At 40.6% G+C, this 13,777-nt stretch overlaps 1 protein-coding gene across 5 annotated transcripts in view; it reads right to left on the bottom strand.

The window, feature by feature from the left end:
* LOC111864059 (E3 ubiquitin-protein ligase TRIP12) overlaps positions 1-13,777 on the bottom strand; it is a 91,550-nt gene that overhangs the window by 42,057 nt on the left and 35,716 nt on the right. For all 5 annotated transcript variants that reach the window (XM_023851038.2, XM_033751309.1, XM_033751311.1 and 2 more), the window contains exons 11-14: positions 11,263-11,547; positions 5,711-5,881; positions 4,732-4,944; positions 1,788-2,004 (exon numbers count right to left, since the gene is read on the bottom strand). In XM_023851038.2, coding sequence (XP_023706806.1) covers positions 1,788-2,004; positions 4,732-4,944; positions 5,711-5,881; positions 11,263-11,547 — 886 coding nt within the window. The remainder of the gene's footprint in view (positions 1-1,787; positions 2,005-4,731; positions 4,945-5,710; positions 5,882-11,262; positions 11,548-13,777) is intronic.

Genomic DNA, 13,777 nt, shown 5'->3' with positions numbered 1-13,777 from the left:
TGAACACGAGTCCATGGGTTAACTGGGTAGGGGAACTGGGTTCCCGACCCGCATGGTCAAGGGACATACGGCTCACAGTAACATTCTTCGAATGTACTTGGGGGTAAAGGGTGGCTGGAGCGTAAGGCTGACAACCTTACCGCCATGTATGAGCCAATTGTCTAGAAAATGTGGGAACCTCAACATCTCACAACCCTACGGGCCTGTTACAGGGATACCTTTACTTTTTCTTTTACCTTTTACAGAAATCAAATCCACTCATACTGACAAGACAGACAAAAATTACAAACAGACTGTTGAAAATATAAGAAGTATTTGATATTCTGAAAAAAGAATTTTCAAAATTTTAAAACCCTTCTGAAATTATCTGGCATCAAACAAAGTTACCGTGCTCTTCAAAGGAAGAGCAGTTTCTGAACAGCACATTCCAAAAAACCCACAGATGTTTTGGCATAAAAATATACAAACTGTGTTGCCTTCACTGGCTACATATGTGACAAACAAACAGCATACAGGACAAGACTCAACATCTGCACACACAGAACTTATTAGGAAAGTAGAAGGATGAAGTCACAGTTTGTGCATGGATAATTTTGTTTCCTCTACTCTCTTATTCAACAACCTGATAAGGAAAGAATAAACCGCAGGACTGAGAGGCCAAGTAAGAAGGGCATGCCACAAGAAAAGAAAACTGAAACAGGGTGAGATTCAAGAGTACACAAGGAGTGACCAGATGACAGTGGTGTGGAGGGAAGAGAGACATTCCCACGTTGATCAATATGTAAAATCTGGGAACACCATGAAGTCACACACTGTGGAAGAATATAATTATCACATAGGTTACATGGATAAGACAGAGAAGACAGCTAATACCTACTCAATCAGATATTGCATGTGCAATTGGACGAAGAAATTGTTCTTTCTCATCTGTTACATTAGGCTATTCTGAAAAGTTATATTCTTCTTTCTTTATGTGGCGGAAAGGAAATCTCACACCGAGAATTTTCACTTGCTGACAACAGACACATGTGAAGACGAAGGACAGCAGACATCAGAAAAATCACAAGACTGGACTCTAGCAGCAACAAGTACTGGCCCATTCCATCCAATTGGCTGTGATGCCAACTACATTCAGGTCACAGGGTAACAAGAAAAGTCATGTAAAGTGCCAGAAATGTGAAGTTGGCTTATGTGGGGACAAAACTGTTTCCTGGATTGTCACACCAAGACACAGCCGTTAAACTGCTGCAAGAGCAACCTGAAGCCTCCAACTGGAATGAAAGTAAAGGAAACCCAGAATGTAGAAACTTCTATATTCAAGCAATTAAGATATAAACAGAATTCTTTTAAAAAGGCACTGCATAATATCTGCTTTCATTCATTCATCAGTAATCTGTCAGACGACAGGTCCACAGTCTCTTCCAAAACAGTTCCTCCACTTAATGCGCTCGATCCAGAGCTTTCTCCTTCAAACAAAAATATCATTTCAAGCATCATTTGCTCTGTGCTTCAAGTCGCTGCTTCTGGCATCAGTAATATCTGCTTTACCTGCATAAAAACTGCATTTATGATGTTATCACACACTTTTTGTAGAGCCTGTATGAAAATTCAAATGCCCTCAAAGAAATGTTCATAGTGCTGTTCCTGTTATGGCATTTAAACCCCAACTGTTTAAAGACTAGCATCTTCGTAATCTGGTTTGTTCTGTAATTGCCTGTCCCCCAGGACACATGTGGAACTCAGAACCGGTACTCACACTACAATATAAATACACTGACATGTCATACCTGTTGACAGCAGGCCATTGTCACTAACGCTGGTACTATTGACAGTGGCAGACATATCCACCATGTTGCTAGAGAGGGAACTGGGGTTGAGGCGTCGCTGCACAGGTCTTGTAGTGCCAGTATCCTCATTGATTTGCTGCATAGAATGGAAGTCTACAGTGTAGGTCCGGCCTTGCGTAGAGAGACTGATCTCATCCTCCCCGGACTGATGGGAAGCCTGCATTCAAGGAGACAACAGGATGAGCATTTCAAAACGAATTCAAATTCTACTGAGTGAAACGTCCAGATCAGATTATCTGTAAGGTGCCGTTAATTTGCAGATGATATGCCCTGTTCATGATACACGACTGTAGCCCTTCCACACACACACAAGAAACCTTCTACCTTCTGTCTCAATACAACTTCGCAAACCACTTCTGTATCTTCTGTTCATTTCAGATTCAGCATCCATTCAGTATATCAAAACTGCCTCAATTCTGCAGGGAAACTGGAGTAGTAGTCCCTATATACCCTTCCTGTAAGCAGGAATCTCACTTGCCTCCACGCTTATGTACATACAGCTGGTTTGGTCATTTATTTGATAAATTAACAAAATGACAAATTCTCACCTATCTATTACACTTGTCCATAATTTTTTCTTCAAATTACATTTTCCTGTGAAATTATGGTAAGAATACTCACAAATATCGCAATCATGAAGTGCAGCCCAAAAAATGGGCACCTCTAATTCTCTTTGTGGGATGCATCCCGTTGTGTGTCATATAATAGCATTTTATTGGACTGCCTACACAACAATTATATCAATCAACAAATTGATACTAAAACTAGACTTCCAATTGGGGAAATATGATATGAATCTCCTTTCGCATCACCCCATCTTGTAAAGCAAAAGCAGTTGCCAGAAAATTCATGAAGTTCAAGAATGAAAAATCAGTATTTAATTGAGAATTTGCTTTTTGACCTGATCTAAGAAATCTGAGATTGATATACTTAGTCAAATGCCCACAAAAAATATTTCTCATCTTATAGACAGATCAAGCTGACAATTATATCTTTTGCAAGATGGACTATCAGGATTCTTATTCACAGAATTTAGGGAGGAAGGATTACATAACAAAATGCTATAAGATTAAGGCATGCAAAGAGTTTCAGGCAGAACTCACAAAGCCTACTCCCTACTGCATTAGCATCAAGACAAATGTAGGTAGCATGGGCTGGCATGCAGGTATCGTGAAGACGGCTGGGCATAGCGTTTGACTTGGAAATCTTTTTGCAATTGTAAGGATATCACCGACATTCATGTTACTTGCTTCTTTCTGGGATGAACTAGTTAAGCAAGACTACAGATTCTGTCTACTTTAAATTTGCTAAATATAACCACAAATTTCACAGTGCTGCCACATGTGCCAACTGCTGAATAACATTTCATAAATAATAAGCAGGAATGCTTTTATTTACATACAGATTTCACAGAGCCAGCTTCAACATACCTTCGTTCAAGCTATCAAACTGAAACTTATATTAACATTTCATATGTTGCCCTTATTGTATTTCAATGTATAAAACAATTCTCTTTATCAAGTAGAGCATTCTTCGAAAACCTATTACCATACATCACTAGAGAATCTACTCCTAAATGATGAGAAGCGTCACGCCAACTCATGCACGTTTCTATGCTGTTGTTATTGGCTGTGGAAATAATAAAAGTAAGAGGCTGAGAGTGGTCTCCAAGAGCACAAAATTAATAACAAATTTTGTTAATATCAGTCAACTTCTTCAAAGGTTGAAAGGGTACCACAGTATTATAACGTGGATAGCCAGAGCGTTGCTGGGTAAGAGACCAGTAAACATACGCGATACACGCTGGCAACAATGGAACAACGAGGTTATGTAATTGCTTCTAGGCAACGGTTCAATAAACAGACTTCCGTGAAGGCACAATGATGTCACACTGCAACAGTGGGAGCTATCATGTAACTGGGTTTCTATGGAGTCCATGCCTTGACCATTGCTATGCAATTGCTCAGTAAACATGTTCCAACAATATAGGCTGTTTTTTGAGTGGTCAGTGCTAAAGCTATAGGACAGCTACAGGCAGAACAGATTCCAGTATCTGGGAGTGCTGCGGAGTATTTGAGACTGTTTAGGTGACAGCTTCTGTGTACAGATCCATTGCTAGGGGACGACTAGTGGAAGACAGAGAATCCTAGAGCGTGTGCAACGGTGAACTTGAAAGTGTGTAAATCAGATATAGCGCTGTATCTGAGTTTAATTAAGAGATTGTGTGTAACCAAGCTGTTAATAAATCCTATCATCCAAACTAGAACACATCATTTTGTCATGCGTACCCTCTACAAGTGACATATTTGGTGTTAGAGAAGTTGGCGCCTTGGATGCTATTGGATTCTTCAGCAATGGTTACAACCATAAATACTCTATGCAACTACAGTTTGGTATCAGTAGTCACGCTGCCATAAACTTGTGATAAGTAGTGTCAGAAGTAACTGGATCAAACTGATCGAATTGTTGGATTGAAGACTGAATTGCACAGTTACAGCACTGTTCTAAGATATGGAGATGCAAGAAATGCAACAAATAATAAAAATGCTGGCAAAAATGGATGGCAACCAGGTGAAGGCAGACGCCAATACTACAGAAATGAAGGAAATGTATGCCAAGATGAAATCCAACCAAGAACAAATACTGGCCAAAATGGAGTCCAATATGAAGATCGATCGAGAGGAGAAGGCATATCAAGAGAATCTAAAGAGGATGATGGAAGAAATAATGAGCGCGAACCAAGCTAAGACATATGTAAAGTTTAAGGGGCTGAGACAAAAAAATACATCTGGAATGCGAGGAGCCAACCTCATCAGACATGAAGGCCTGCACATCTGACCATAACTGATCCAGTTCACAAGACACACAACTGAGTAACTTGTACCTCAATAATGCGAGAATCAATGCTGCTGTATGGGTGCCACAGCCCACGGTCATCTCTCCACTGCCACTGCACTGTGTCTTGGATACTGCTGTTTGGGCGCTCCAAAAGGGCATCTACTGTAAAGATACCATCTGATGGAAGGCGAGGCATCAGCTCACCAATCAGGCACGTTATTTCATACAGCTCCTGGGGACTGCGTGACACCAGTTCTACCTACATTCAAAATGAGAGCATGCTGTAAACATTTTTAAGCAGTGATTCTAGAATTCTATTAAATTAGCTCAATGCAGAAAGATAGATGGTAGTTTTTGTGAAGAAGTACCCAAAAGTGTGGCAGTATAGCATAGTGTGCTAAGGTTTTACCAAAATCTGAAGAGAATTTAATGGATTCTCTTTAGCTTGTTCAAAGCTGGAAGTCATAAACAAACAAACAAACAAACAAAACCATGTGCCGAATACCTGAGAAGCCTTCTTTTATAAATACCTTAATTGAGAGACTTTGGAAGCAGCACTACAAGTGAATGGGAGAGTATAAAGAGCCCACTTTACTATGAGATTAATTTGCTGCTCTGTTCTTTGGGAATTAATAAACGGACCAGGTTACAAGAAATAACACAAATGGGTTTCACGATCAAGAGATGGTTCATTGATTATTCAATCAAACTGGCTCTGAATATGTTAAAGGCTATGTATGGATTCTGCTGGCAGCAACCCTCTTACTCGCCATCTTTTCAAATTTCACTTTCATCGCTGACCAATACTTTATCCAGTTTCTTGTTGTTTTATGAACAGTAAACAGTTCCAGTTCATGGAACTGCTAGAGAAAATGTAACCATGAGAGTGCTGAGAGAACATGAACACAATATCCTCTGCTCCTTAAACAGATGAGTGGTGAAAATGTCATAGAAGTACACAACAGAGTAAAAATACTACATAACTGGAAGTATGTCACCATACAAACATCAAGACCAAACAATACCTCATCCACATTGGCATCTCCAGAGCCAGTGAGAAGGTAACACAGAGTTTCAGCAATGTTCTGTCGGAGCAGCATCAAGGCCAGATCAGGACAACTGGCACACATCACAGATAACATTCGCAGAACAGTGATGAATGTTCCTGTGCTGATTACTGGTGGAGACACAACCAGCTGCAAACATCCAAAATGTGCGTCACTTAAGAGCTACAAAAAAAGACTAATAATGTTCCTATATTCCATGAATAATACAGTGAAACGCCACCATATTTACTTTGCAATTTACACACCCTTTAAAGAATAACAACAAAAAAAAGTCTGGAAGTTGTGGCACATAAAATTGTGACTACAACATTTGGATTATAATTATTCAAGTCAGACTGAGGTCAGAGAAATTGTGGCTGCATAATATTGAGAAAACGATTAGTTCTGTGAGGAAGGTGGACAAATTTTGTTCCGATGTGTGTAATTTATAATACAAGGTGGTTCAAATGTGACTGGGACTGATTTGTGTGTAAAAAAGCTGCACTGTGCAGCAGTTGTGCGACCTTGAGAGAGTGAAGCCACAACCTCCACCCTCCCTCCTGTTCGGGTCATAATCTGTTCAGTCCTGTCTGGGAGTTGTTAGAGTGATGAGCGAACACAAGGTACCGCGGAGCATGGAACAACGCATTGTGATCAAATTCCTTGTTGGAGAAAACATCCCATCCACTGCAATTCACCACAGACTCCAACAACAGTTTGGGGAAGAGTGTCTCTCATGGACCCGTGTATTTGAGTGGTGTAAGTGCTTCAGGCAGGGCAGAGAGCACGTGGAGAATGAACCGCATGATCAATGGCCATGAACATCCGTCATCAAGCCAAACACTGATCATGCGCTTATTCGTGAGAACAGGCGCATCACTATCAAGGAACTTGGAGTAATGCTGTCCATCAGTGTTGGTAGTGTAGAAGACATCGTGAAATACCACCTGCAATATCGCAAGGTGAATGCATGGTGGGTACCACACACTTTGACGAACATGAACAAAATGGTGTGCATGCAAGCTGCCAGTCATCACCTATAGCAGTTTGAAGACGAAGGTGATGCATTTTTGAAGTCTATAGTTCGATGAAACGTGGGTGCACTACTTCATTCCCACCAGTTCTCCCAAACCCAAGAGAGTGCGGAGGAGCCGTTTGGCAGGAAAACTGATGGCAACTTTCTTCTGGGACTGGCAGGGGGTTATCCATGTAGACTTTCTGACAGATGCCATAACAGTCAATGCAGCTTATTACTCAGACCTCCTGGCAACAGATGTGAAGGAAAAGGTCCGATCCAAGTGGAAGACAGGTGGAAAGCAGGTAGCCTTCCTTCAAGACAATGTACGCCCCCATACGGCCAAAACAACAATGGAAACTTTCTGGAAATTTAAATGGAACTTTCTGACACATCCGCCATACAGTCCCAATTTGGCCCCAAGAGATTTCTACCTGTTCGGAAGGCTCAAATCAGACTTGCAAGGCACGCGGTTTGTGGACGACACCGTCATCCAGACTGTTCGGGAGTAGACATGCCAACCACAAGCCTTTTTTGAAAAGGGCATCAGGATGCTTCCAGAACGTTGGAAAAAATGTGTTGACTCTGGAGGGGAGTACGTTGAAGGCTGACATGTGCAAGTAAGTAAGCAATTATGGTTTTTAAAAAAAAAATCAGTCCCAGTCATATTGGAACCACCTTGTAATTATTCTGAACCCAGCTGCCTAGCTGCCATGTTGTCCTGGGATCAACATCAAGAATGAAAAACAGTACCACAGTAACAAATGTGCAATGTGTAAAGACCTTTATCAAGGAGGCATACTGAGCTGACTACCCCCTGTAAGACTGCTAATCTTGGGAGACAGAAGGAGACCATGAATGAGGGCCACAGTTATGGATAGCAATGTGATACAAGCAGGGAAGAGTAACAATTACTTTAGCATTATGAAGGTACTATGGGCACATGCAAAAATCTTGCAGGCTACACAGGGGCAGATTTGATCTGAAAATCAGACAAATGTAAATACTTGTACTCTAAAATCTGCAGTACCAATCTCAGGAGATTTGTTATAGCTAATGAGAAAATAGCTGGTTGCAACTAACCCGGAATTCTTTGTTTTTTCTTTACATATTGTGACGTGCGCTTGGAAGATGAACAGAACATCGGGCAGGAAGATGTTGCAAGCAGGAACCCTCGGAAATGAAAGAAAGGGAAATACTGTTAGACTGTTCAGGACAAACAGCCTTAAGAAGGGAGCAATGTGATGTGCTGACTGAAAACCAGACTATAGGACATCCATCACTGTGCAACGGGCAATGAGAACGAATGCTACCTAGGAAACTGCCTACCCAACAGAAACAGAATTGCTGAATTCCTGTGGCAACGATATTCCAGCTAACAGCGAAACTGAACCTTTCAACAAGGTGGCCTCTATTCCATCTGAGCATAGGATACAAGCGAAGAAGAATTCAGAGGACCAGTCAGTTCGTATCTGACTAGAGCAGGAGTCAGTGCAGGTTCAAAGAATGCGGAGCCAAGACGCTCCACTGGATTAGAGGTGCATGTGTAACGGTTTAACAGGAAGCGTCTGAAGGCATTATAAGTCCAACTGATTGTATTAGTGAGTGTAAAAATGATTGCCCAATAAACATATTCACCCAAATTTGAGACCCACACAATTTCTTGTTGTGTTGCCTAGGAAACGCGACAATACGAAACAAAGTATTATATTTTATTAATGTTTAAAATGTAGTTAATAGAAGCATCAGCACTGGCGTGAAATGTGTTACATTTGGTTCTACCTTCCCATTTCAGCTTCAGTAAAAACACACAGCTCCTCACATGCGGGGTAAAACTGAAATAGGAGCAATGGCTCCAGTTCCAGCTGCTCGCTCACAACAAATGTGCGCTCTATAACGTGACTCTGGATTCCATCTTTATTCTGATCATACTTCGGTAGTCCCTTATGCTGACATCCTGCTTACCATTGGATGTTTCTGACTGCAAGCTTTTCAGTACAAAGTGTCCCTCATTTCCCTTCCACCCTGTCTGGCTACCTGCCTGCAGACAAAAGCAGCAGTCCTCATGCCCTTGTTCCAAGAGTTGAGGAAGAGTAAACATTTGCATGGGACCGCGCCATAGCTCAAGCGGTTAGTTGCTGGCTTCCCACCACGGCGGCCCGGGTTCTATCCCGGGTCTGGTCAAGTGGGATTTGTGGTGGACAAAGTGGCACTGGGGCAGGTTTTCTCCGAGTACTTTGGTTTCCCCTGCCAATCTTCATTCCACCAATTGCTCCACAATCACCCTCACCTGTCATCTGGGGTTGGTACAATAGGCCAGACGTGGCCACAGTGCGACTTAGTACCACCCCACTAGCAATAAAAAAAAATTGCATGCGCTAGATCTGACTTAACCAAATAATTTGGGTTAAGAATGCAGTACTTAATTTCTGTTCCTGAAATTTGTCTATAAACTTAGGCACAAGTAACAGTAGCTGACAGATTATAATGGTTCACAATATAAAATTGTGCTCTTTCAACCCCATGAATGTTACTAAAGGAATACTCTGTCACCAATTTGACAGCACTTTAGTTTTCCAACATCTTCTAGTGGTTATGCATGTTCTGTGCAGATGACAATAAAGATCAGTGAGGGACTATACAAAAAGATATGAGTTTGCTCTAGTTCCATCATTATTCATCAGAACAGTATTGGTTTCAATCTAGTAGCAAAGGTAAAAATGACAGTGTGACACTTGTTTAAGTATGTATATCACATACGAGTCAGGACAGTGTTGAGTGAGAAGCTGGATATTATGGAGTTGTTCAATGACCATTTGACAATAGTACACCTGTATTCCAAATTTGTTTAGTACTTCTCCGAAAATATTTTCTGCAAATTTTTCACAAACATTCCTCCTGTTTAGTCAATTATAAATACGAACATCCACAGCCAAACAATAGTGACAACCCATAAAACGGTTAAGTTTACAGAATATGAAGGTAATGTGGAAGCTATATGTAATAATACAAATGCCATCGTGAATGCAACATTTATTTGGTTGTAGTTGTTTGTCTTTTCTTCCTCTACACTACATGTTTTGGCGGTAATTGGCCATAATCAGGTGTATTTTTCTCTACGTAGCTGTCACACTGCACACAGTCCAAAATTTAAAACATCAGCCAGTCAGTTTTGTTTAAAATCTCGCCAACATACACTCGTCAATTTGATTTTAGAATTCCAGTTTAAAATTTAAAGTTTTAAATACCAGGGACACCTGCTCTTGTCTACATGTGCTGCAGCGGCTATTTCTTGTTTTCAGCACCGTTCATGTATTATTCTGTGCAGGCTCCCTGTGTGTGTGTCGCTTGCAAAAGTATTAAAGATGAGCAGCGACACACACACTGCCAACTCTGCCTAATATCTAATCACCAAGCATTACTGAGCACTGCTAAATGCTGAAACTTGTCTGACTTATGTAAGTGTCCACTTCCTGTATATATGCACTATATATATATATATATGACAGAAAAGATGTCTGGTAGTGTCTTCAAAATTGCTCTTCTTAGGTAGGGTACATTTCTAAGTGGGAAAAGTCTTAAGCACAACATAAATACTTTATGTAAGATTTGAGGCTTTCACGGCGGTGACTATGAAGAAAGCAGTCTTCTGCACATATACACGGTGCCAAATCCCAGAAGACTGCTTTCTTCATAAATACTTTATTCTTGTGGTATTACTTTTGGGAGCCAATAATTTTAACTCTGTAGGCAGGAGTAAATTTTAAACAGGATCTTATGCAGGGCCCACTGTACTGCAAACAAGATGATATCACAGGTGCACTACATGCTCAAATAATGATTAGTTTTCAGTGCCACTGAGAATAACAGTCATATAGTTGAAGAAATTACCTAAGAAGGTGAAGACCATTTTCTGTGGTGAAAGAAACTAAATAATATGGTACTTGCAATATTTTAGCATATAATTATTTCATTTGCACAATCTTAATATGCACACCGTGAAGTGTCACATGAGGAAAAAAACGACAATCATATAGGTTCACCCACTCAGGCATCGTGTGCCCACNATAGGATTCTGACGATGGTGTATAACACACAGAGATACTGGGTTTTCGGACTTTATCCATCGTCCTGGTTCTTTTAAGATAACTAAGAAAAACACGATGTTTCGGAAACTGGATCTTTTTCCGTCCTCAGGTGACGGAAAAATACCTATTCTGTTGGATCCATTAGAAAGAACTAGCCTCAATCACTGGACCAAATTGAGTGATTGAGGCTAGCTCTTTCTAAGGGACCCAACTGAATAGGTGTTTTCCTTCACCTGAGGACGGAAACAGATCCAGTTTCCGAAACGTCGTGTTTTTATTTGTTATCTTAAAAACCAGGACGATGGATAAAGTCCAAAAACCCAACATATCAAGGAGTTATTCGTATGAAGAAAAATCAACGTCTAACATTCAAAATATTACTGCATGGAACTTCATCACAATATACCAGCAAAGAAGACATTACACACCAGTTGCTGCAGATTAGTTAAGAGTCCAGGGCTGGCAATTTCTTGGAGTTTGCTGGGGTCATTCTGAAAACTGTCTACAAGTCGACTGAAGGCAAGACACACGCTCTCAACGCTCTTCTTATCCTGCTGTGTAAGCCGGTTTGCCAGAAGAGACAGTGAATCAGCCACAAAGTGGAATTCATCTGCATGAAGATTCTGGCAGCAATTGGATGTGATGGCCAATGCTGCACGCTGAGCATTGATACTGAAGAAGTCCAGGTACATAAGGCAGGCTGCAACTCCACGCTGAAATAATGTATGTACATTAATTTCTTATATATCACAAAAATGGAATGAACCAGGAGTTTGGGTTAGAAACCATAAAGCCTGTGTTCCTACTGCAAAGACTTCGTTTGTAGTCCCACACATCCTGTGCTGTTAAATACATAATCCAACCATGAAATTTAATTCTGTTCATCAATTTCAAGAAAAGGCAAGTCCTTATTGCTTGCAACTGTAAATACATTACAGATTATTACCACCACTGCCACTCAGTTTCATAAATTATAACTAAGATATTAATACTTTTATCAGGTAAACTGTGGAAATGTTACAAATATAGTTCTTCAAGAATTACAGTATCAGTGAAACAACTGGCAACTTATGTTTCGTGACCCACTACATTTCAGGAAAAATGTCACCTTCTTAGTGTGATCCTTTTACAACTATGCAATAAGTAACCTCCTTACGTATATAATATATTAACCCGTTGCCGTGGTTCGTCGTGTATGTTTCGTCAGGGATTTAAATCGTCTGGGGGGGTTCGACGTGTATGTTTCGTCCAGCTGCACACGTATGTTATAACGCCCATAATAATTGATGGTTTTGCTGTAGATTGTTAGATTTTTCACTGGCCTGTTGTNCATATTATAAGGTAAGGTTATAAAACCACCATTTAAGATCATTTTAGTGAAAGTTTCATCCTTCAAGGCGTACCATTCACTGCTGAAATACTAAACAACCTGCTTCCATGGCCGAGATACAGGGCGCCCATATTATAAGGTAAGGTTATAAAACCACCATTTAAGATCATTTTAGTGAAAGTTTCATGTTCCTATCTCATAGAATTTAAGAACAATGATGAATAAATAATTTTCGAGCAAAATTTAAATGGCCGGCTGAATATATTACCGCAGGAGCCACGGCCGCGGAATTTAAATGACCACGTCAAAGGGTTAATAACTTCTATTGAGTTCTCTGAAACAAAAAAAAAAAATTATGAAATTCAGTGCCCTCCTCCCTTAGAGATGTGAAATTGTCCTGCTCATGCAAGCTGGGTGTAGAGCCTACTTCTAACAAACTTCATGGAGCTGAGCCCTTCTTGAGAAGCTGCCAAGTGTGATTACTCAAGAACTTCCCAGGATTTTATGGAACCCAAAGGTTCATCACTGTGTTCACAAGAGGTCTCCACTGGTCCCTGAGCCAGATCAATCTAGTTCATACCACCCCCATCCAATCACCATTTTAACACTGTCCCCCTTCCTACGTCTTGGTGTTCTTAGTGGTCTTTCCTTCTGGTTTTCCCACCAATATCCTATATGCATTCTTATTCTCCATTTGTGCTACATGCCCTGCCCATCTCACCCCCCATGACTTGGATCATTCTATATTTGGTGAAGAGTACAACTTATTGAAGCTCCTCATTTTGCAGTTTTCTCCAATTTCACATCACTTCATCTCTCTTCAGTCCAAATATTCTCTTCACCACCCTGTTCTCAAACACTCTCTCTATTCCTCCCTTAATGTCAGGGACCAAGTTTCACACCCATACAGAACATCAGGCAAAATTATAGTTTCGTATATTCAAATTTTTGTGTTTTTAGACAGCAGACAAGAAGACAAAAGTTTCCAGACTGAATGGTAGCAAGCATTACCCGAGTTCAATCTCCTCTTATTTTCTTCTTGAATCAAGTTTTGATCTGGTACTGTCATTACCAAATATCTGAAGTGTCACATTTTCAAAACATCTGTTAGCTATATTTATGCCATGATTTTGCCTTGCATTCTGGTGACATGACAGCAACATGTACTTAGGTATGATGTGCGAACATCATACTTTAACCCTTTACGGTGGTTTGACGTTTGTCGTACCGTGGTATTTAAATGCCCCTGTCTGTGGTTTCACGTACTGTGTACGTTAAGCTGTAAGCTAAGTTTCGAAATGGCATAAGAATTGAAAGGATCACGCTAGAATTATGCAGTTTGGACTCCCCTGTTATGGAGAGAACGCAGTCGCTGAATGTACGCATGCAACTGCACCTCCTATGCCAGGAAGTCTAAAAATAAACTCGTGACTCACAGTGGTATCAACGCTGACTATAATTTACACATTCCAAACACATGATATGGTTTAGTGGTTAGGAAAGCTAAGAACAAACAGCGCCAGCGGTTGTTTGTGAAACGTGTTGAAAGGAACTGTCCTTTCAGTGGGTGCGTGTTTACTTGAACGAAAGAAGGGTCTATGTCGTCTAAAAAA

The sequence above is a fragment of the Cryptotermes secundus genome, unplaced genomic scaffold (genome assembly GCF_002891405.2).
Source record: "Cryptotermes secundus unplaced genomic scaffold, Csec_1.0 scaffold669, whole genome shotgun sequence".
Classification (NCBI taxonomy): domain Eukaryota; kingdom Metazoa; phylum Arthropoda; class Insecta; order Blattodea; family Kalotermitidae; genus Cryptotermes; species Cryptotermes secundus.
The sequence above is the reverse complement of the archived record's forward strand: the minus strand, read 5'-3'. Positions and strand labels throughout refer to the sequence as shown.